The sequence below is a fragment of the Capsicum annuum genome, chromosome 12 (genome assembly GCF_002878395.1).
Source record: "Capsicum annuum cultivar UCD-10X-F1 chromosome 12, UCD10Xv1.1, whole genome shotgun sequence".
Lineage (NCBI taxonomy): Eukaryota > Viridiplantae > Streptophyta > Magnoliopsida > Solanales > Solanaceae > Capsicum > Capsicum annuum.
Window position 1 is genome coordinate 229839689 of NC_061122.1, and position 8179 is coordinate 229847867.

Consider the following 8179-nt stretch of genomic DNA (forward strand, 5'->3'; position numbering starts at 1 on the left):
GGACATATGTGTCTACTTGTTTAACTTTATACAAGTTTAAGTGTCTAACTGTGCAAATCTAAAATTGGAGGTCATGGATGTGGCCAAGTTGAAGGACATGTTATCTGGTATCTGAAATTCGTTGGTCTGATCATAAATTCAGATTCATGCCACATTAGATAGTGAAACCTCTCTTTACGATAGTTTTACCAAAGATTTTCTCCATTCTCAAGACTCGAACCTGACACATCTGATTACGGAAGGGATCCTATCCATTCCATCACATCCGATATTAACGGACGCGTTATCTCAATTTATACATTGAAAGATATTGAATTAAATAAGTGAATGTGAATGGATGTAATCTTGACAATGTTAGTTCCTACAGTGTCCACTCATTCATTATCTTTTATAATCTCTAAGGATTAACAGATAAAAATCCATCATTCAACACAAAGAAAAAACATTCACAACTTAACCTTAACCATCAAATTTACACTGCATAATACATAAATATGACCCTAAACTTGACACTAAATTATAACATTGACCTTAAACTTTGACAGTGCACAAGTAGACCCTTTAATTATACAAAACCTGAACAAATAAACACTCAGATTTTGCAACTTACACGCGTGTACCTCACTTGCGCCTACGTGGATTAGTCATCCACTCAGATGCTGCCACCTAATAAAAAAGATGCATTATAACTATGACCTTTAACTTTGTCAGTGCACAATTAGGCCCTTTAACAATATAAAAGCTGAACAAAAAAAATCCTTCAATTCTAACTCCAATGCGCGTGGTTTTTGAGTGTATACATGCATTTTGCCACGTAGGATTGGAGTGTTTATTTGTTCAGGTTTTGTATAGTTAAAGGGTTCACTTATGCACTGTCAAAGTTTAAGGTTAATGTTAGCATCTAAAAATTAGCCCTATGGCAACGGTTCAAAAACCGCTGCCATAGATCTATTGCAATGGTTAGGCAGGCGTTGCGTATGCGAGCGTTGGGATAGGTCTATCATAACGGTTATTGCGACGGTTATGACAATCGTTGCAATAGATAGATCTATTGCAACGGTTTTTCTAACCTCCTACTGTGACGCTTTGTATCGTCTATTTAAAATCATATTTATGTATTATGCTTTTTTTTTTTTGAGGTTGAGAAGGTAGAGCAAGGCTTAAATGTAGGGCCTTGATACCCATTCGTTGATGTTTAATGATGAAAAACATACAAGAAAAGAAGAAATGAGAGATATCTTATTACGTTGAAAAAAGAGTTGTTTAAATACAACAAATCCTAACAAATCTGCAGTAACTTAAAGACAAAACTTCGTAACGAGGAGCCAAGTCTACCAATAGCCACATGCCTAAAGACTAGGAAACTCACAATTAAAAAACTAATACAAAATAAATCTATCTTCTGGAAACAAAAGACACATCAGCAGTCATGTCATAATGCCAGCCCAATATCAGTTAACAACTCATGACGCAGATTTCAACAAAACTAACTACGCATGATTGCTGATGATTAGAGTAAAGAATACGTTCTGTTAATGAGTAGCAACATCAAATGAAAATTCAAAGAGACATGAGTTTGTGTGTTGTAGTTTTCATATGAAATTTCCACAGCAAAATTTACAAAGTTTTTCTTGACTTCTTTTTTCTTGTGGGACCAAAGAAATGTGTTTAGTTGTTTGAAGTTTGATCTGATATATTAATCTTCATGTTTTGTTTAATAACAATAACTAATTGATACAATATACGAAGCATATTTTTTTGAGATCTTTTCTCTTCCTAAACTTGCCCGCTCAATTTATTCTAACACTTAAACTAAACTTTCATTTATTTACCCCTTAACATTTTTAAAATGATTATATATACCCCTAATTCTGACGTGGATTTTTTTTAAAAAAATGCGCTTTTTTAATTTAAAAACTGATATTTATTTTAATATATATTTAAAAAAAAAGACACCCTTCTTCTTCAATGCCTCCACGCCCCTCACAGCAACCCACTCCTGCACCCCCACACTATTTTCTTCTCCAATTAATCGAGAGCAACAATATTCATTTTCTTCAACCATTAATTTCTCCATTAACAACCTCACCCATTTTCTTCCACCATCAATTCCCCCATTAACAATCTCACCCATTTTCTTCAGCCATTAATTTCCCCATTAACAATCTCACACACATTCTCCATCAACACTTTCAAGATGGTTATTAATCCGACATAAAATATAATGATTAAAATGATAAACAAAATCACCATTACCTAGAAATGAAAATTATTAAGAAAAAGAAAGCATAATTCTTTATCCGCCACCGCACTCACCATCACTATTTTAAAAGAAAATGGCTATAACCATAAAAAAAATGTATCATAATTCTTTCCCCGCCACAGCACTTATCAACATTTTTTTATGGTTGTAAGTTTCAAAGTTAATGGCACTCATAAGTTTCTTAACTATAAGTTTCAAAGAGGGGGAGGGGGGAAGGGGGCTGCATTTGCAGGGTAGGGGTGGGGGTAAGCAGGGGCGAACCCACGTGCTAGGGTGGGGTGCACATGCACCTGGTAAAATTCGGAAAAAGTTATGCAAACGTACATGCATATACCTTAAGAAACTGTTATATAAATTATGTTCACCCTAAAGAACACAATAGCACCATAGGTGCGTTGGTTCTAATTGTTGTTTCGTGCAAATGTGACTCGGGATCGAATCCCAGGGTCAAGTTTCCTTTTTCTATTTTCTACGTTATTAATTTTTTAACAACAAAAGTATTAGTGAGGAGTCAAACCTGCGACCTCTTTGCTTACACAATCCAGCCTTATCTATTAAACCTGCGACCTCTTTGCTTACACAATCCAGCCTTATCCGCTAGGCTACTGCACTCGTCTATTTATAAAAACTTAAGGTTTATATATTATCCTATCCCATATTTGGCGTATATATTTGTATTTTCGTTATTGCTTAAGCCTTAACTAATTAGTAAGATTCTCGAGCGCTTATTTTAAGATAATGGTGCACCCACGCTTTTCAGATCCTGGATTCGCCTCGGCTAAAAGAGGAGAAAACAGAGAGGGGCCGGGTAAACAGGGGGGTGGGTGGGTGTGAAGAAGAAAGAAAATGGGGTGTGTGTGGTGCCTTCTCTCCCTAACTTTAAAGTGAAATTACTAAAATACCCTTCTCCCATTAGTTTTTTATTTTTTTTAAAAAGAAAACCCTACAAATACACCTAAGCCTCCTGTTTGAATAGACCCTTCCCTTAACTTTAAGGACTGGCTCATTGGTCAGGGGGTTGATAGCCCACCACACCTATCTGGGATCGATTTGCAGATAGGGCCTTTGAGTCGAGCTTGTCGCACTGGGCTTGTCTAGTGCGGTTAAAAATCCCTGATGTTACTTGCAGGCTGTGCACAGGGGGTTTACTCAGTGCGCACATCGGAAGGGTGTAGCGGCTGCGGGTTTTCCTAAAATTTCCGAAAAAAAAAAAAAAAAAACTTTCCCCGCTATAGTCTATGGACGCTTCTTATAGAACATAGCCTTTATATATCTTCATCTTCAACGAAATAAGCATTTGTTCAAGATGTACAACGACATTTGTCCGGCCTGCCAACCTTCTCAGAATATCATAAGGCTAATGCTTGTGCACGTCAACATACAAATGCTTCATAGTAACAAGGACTTGGAAGGTGTACCAGTAATTGGTACTATCTTCATCACTGTCCCTTCGCCACACCATTTACAGAAGCACTGTGTATTGACGCAGGATGAAAGGTGCGAATTGGTGTCTTCTGTATTCACTGATAGTGCTGGTTTGTAATTTGCTATCTCAATCGCTTAATGTTGATGTAGTTGCATCTGTAAGAGTCAAGAGAGTTGGAATAATATATCTATCTGCTGAAAAATATCTTATCATGGAGTTTTATTTGATTGCATGAATAAAAAAGGAAGTGCAAATTAAAAATCGCAATTTGACTAATCTTGAAACGGTTTTGCATATTCAATTCACAAACCAAAGGTTTTCTTGGGAATCGAAGAAAGAATGAAGTAGAAATATCTGCCAGAGAAACACTTTTGGTGAATGTGTGGTGGCCCTGTGCCAGCCGCCAGGTATAGAGGGAAATGATATAAGACTAATAATGAGAGGAACAAGAGGCCACTTTTAAAGTTAAATCTGCTGCTAACTATTGAATGATATACATCCTTTGTAGATGGTGCTTATAGAATGTGTGTCTAAGGTTTAGTTTGTTTTCTCTAACAATATGTTGTTCGAACGTTCACTTTTAGTCTATGAATTCTGATAACTTGCTAGCTTATTGCGAAATAATGTTTTTGATAGCGTTTTTTTCCATCAATAGGAGTTCCCACCCTTTTTTTGCTCCCTTTGTAACTCGATCTCACAACCTTGGGGTTGGAAGTTGGAGGTGCTTACTATTCGATAAACTCCCTCTTGCCATTTTTGATAAAGTTGCATTATGAGATAGTCTGATACTAATCACTCCACCAGTTTTAATTATCTTATTTTGATTTGACGCAGAGTTTACAAAAGTTAAAAATACTTTTCAATCTCTTTTTTTCTGTCAATTATCCTACTCAAAGAGATGGACCTGTATTATAACATCAAACAGTTCACAAAACACCTACTAAGAATGGAACATGCTAGCTCCATAATCTTAGATAGTAGGATAATTCCAAATTTGGAACCAAAAAATAGGATTCAGTTGAGAGGTGTTAACATATTCCTCTCCTTTTCTTATAAATCATACATTCTTATACATACATGTTAGTTCCTGTCAATAAAGAAAGATCCTTTACGACTGCTTATCCTAAACGAGTAAAGTTGTAACCTGTCCATGCATGTTTACGTATCCTCTAATGTCTTTAGTGAATTATTGTGCCATTACCTTGAACTCCCTAGATGGCAAGCTTGTCCTCAACACCATTACTTTCTCTCAAACAATGTTTAATTTTTTCAAAATTTCCATCTTTTCCATCACAATTAAGCTTCACATAGCCAAGAAACTGACTGATATATATTTAGCATGACCTATAATTTTTCTAATAGGGAACTTCTTGCAAGGAATCAAAATAAGTTGTTTATGAGTTAGATGAATGATTCTGTTGGGAGGTACATGATAATATTTCCATATCTACTCTTGCACCTGGCCTTCCATATTTGCCAAATAATGATCGTTGGCATACATTGAAGATCGAGCTAATGTACCAAAATATCATTTAATCTTTGTGGTTTTAAGCTAGCATGTCGATCATGTGTATGTTTGGATTTAAAGAGTTGCCAACAAGGATAAAATAAAATATTCTTTTTGAAACAGACTCAAAAGAAAAGACAAACAAACTGAAACAAATGGATATTAATTATATCTGTGAGTATTGCTTCTTTGAAGAGATGATGATATAGAATTAGTGTCAAAAGGACACTTAAGATAAAACTAAATTCTGGCATGTGTATTATTGTAAGAGGTGATTGCCAGTTGTTGGACTAAACCAGCCAAAAGACATTTCAACTACAAGTCATACATTTCAACATTCTTAATTATCTTGTGGGACAAGTAACTAAGAAAAAAGACATAACAAGTCATACATTTCAACAGAGATATTCAAGTGGACCACAAAGAAAAATTAGGGATTGTGCTTTTCGTGATTTACACAGTAACATGAAGACACGTGTATTGACTTCGTAGAAACCACTATGAAATGTGTTGGCATGGATAATTAAGTTTCTTAATTGGAAACCTCGAGATACCAGTGTTTCTTAATTTAAGACAAAGACTCAATTGACTTGGAAGTCTTTCTGACGCTACGCTTTATATGACACGCAAGACTTATTCAGGTTTACTGCAATATAAATAGTGTACCCTGCACAAATTTCATCCATCAACAAACAAAATTATCAACTCACAATCACTTAATTAGCAGTATATGATGATGGTTTCTAAAATATTCTCTTTACTTCAGTTTTTCACTCTCTTGTACCTCTTTAAAATTACTTTTGCTTCCACTGAGGAAGCCGCAACTGCTCTGCTTAAATGGAAATCAACTTTCAAGAAGCAGAATAATTCCTTATTGGTTTCATGGCAACCAAGTTCTGATGCATGCAACGATTGGTATGGAGTTACATGCATTAATGGTAGGGTAAACACGTTGAATATTACAAATGCTAATGTCTTTGGTACACTCTATGCTTTTCCGTTTTCATCTCTCCCTTTTCTTGAGTATCTTAATCTTAGCATGAACAATTTGTCTGGCACCATCCCACCTGAGATTGGTAATCTCACTAATCTTGTCTGTCTTGACTTGCATATTAATCAAATCTATGGCACAATTCCATCACAAATCGGCTCACTAGTCAAGCTTCAGATCCTCCGCATATTTAACAACCATTTAAATGGTTCCATTCCAGGAGAAATAGGTCAGCTAAGGTGTCTTACTAAGCTATCTTTGGGCACGAACTTCCTTAATGGCTCTATTCCTGCTTCATTGGGGAATTTGAACAACTTGTCCTATTTGTATCTTTATGAAAATAGCCTTTCTGGCTCTATTCCTCGAGAAATGGGCAACTTGACCTATGCAAAAGCGTTCTACGCTTTCTCCAATGAATTGTCTGGTCCCATTCCTGCAGAAATAGGGAAGATGAAGTCACTTCAGAATTTAAGCTTATATACAAACAATCTTTCTGGTCCAATTCCTAGTGAGTTGGGGAATCTGAAAAACCTCAATGATCTAGAATTATCCCATAATCAACTCACTGGTTCAATTCCGTCTTCCTTTAGAAAATTGAGAAACTTGCAAACTCTGTTTCTCGGTGACAACAATCTGATTGAGGAAATTCCTTCATCTATTTGTAATTTGATATCACTGACAGTCCTGTATTTGTCGAAAAACAACTTGAAGGGAAAAATTCTGCAATGCTTGGGTAATATCAGTGGCCTCCAGTATGTGATGATGTCACATAATAATCTCAGTGGAGAGCTCCCGTCGTCTATTTGTAGTTTAACATCACTACAAGGTCTGGATTTGGGTAGAAACAATCTAATGGGAGCAATTCCGCAATGTTTAGGCAACATGAGTGGTCATCTTGAGGTTCTTGATATGAAGCACAACAATCTTTTTGGTACTCTTCCAATAACTTTTAGCATTGGAAGTGCACTCAAAAGCGTCAATTTGCATGGAAATAAGCTAGAGGGAAAAATTCCACAATCCTTGGAAAATTGCAAACGACTGGAAGTTCTTGATTTAGGAGACAATCTCCTCAATGATACATTTCCAATGTGGTTGGGAACTCTTCCTGAGCTGCGAGTTTTAAGCTTGAGATCGAATAAGTTGCATGGGCCCATTAGAACTTCAGGAAGTGAATACATGTTTCTTGAGCTTCGAATCTTAGATCTCTCTCGCAATGATTTTTCCAATAACTTGCCGATGAGTTTGTTTCAACATTTGAAAGCCATGAGGACAATTAATCAAACAACAAATGCATCAAGTTATGAATTTCATCGACATTACCAAGACTCGGTAGATGTGGTAACAAAGGGATTGGAGCTTGAAGTAGTGAGAATCTTGTCTTTGTATACAGCTATCGATCTTTCAAACAACAAATTTGAAGGATACATTCCAAGTATTATGGGAGAACTTATTGCGATTCGTGTTCTAAATTTATCTCATAATGGATTGCAAGGTCAAATTCCGCCATCACTTGGAAGTTTATCTTCAGTTGAATCATTAGACCTGTCAGGTAACCATCTTGTAGGAGAGATACCAGCACAATTTGCTTCTCTTACATTTCTTGAAGTCTTAAATCTCTCCTATAATCATCTCGAAGGATGCATTCCTCTAGGGCCTCAATTTCATACCTTTGAGAACAATTCATATGAAGGTAATGATGGATTACGTGGATTTCCACTTTCAAAAGGTTGTGGTAATGACGGTCATGATTCAGCATCAGAGAAAACTTATGCTGGATCTGCTCTTGATGAAGAAAGCAACTCTGAATTTCTGAATGATTTTTGTAAAGCAGCTCTTATGGGGTATGGAACCGGACTATGTATTGGATTATCCATAATATATTTCTTGATGTCAACTGGAAATATGAAATGGCTTGAAAGAATCATTGAAGAGCTGGAGCACAAAATTATGACGGCGAGGAGAAAGAAGCAGCGAAGGCAAAGGAATTACAGA

General features: G+C 36.2%; 1 protein-coding gene across 1 annotated transcript; it reads left to right on the top strand.

Annotated features, from left to right (window-relative positions):
* Window positions 1-5857: 5857 nt before the first annotated feature.
* LOC107851179 (receptor-like protein Cf-9 homolog) lies at window positions 5858-8179 on the top strand (the record flags this gene model as incomplete). The annotated part of the gene is made up of 1 exon (XM_016696109.2): window positions 5858-8179. A coding segment is annotated over exon 1 (2253 nt), but the record flags the coding sequence as incomplete, so codon positions are not given.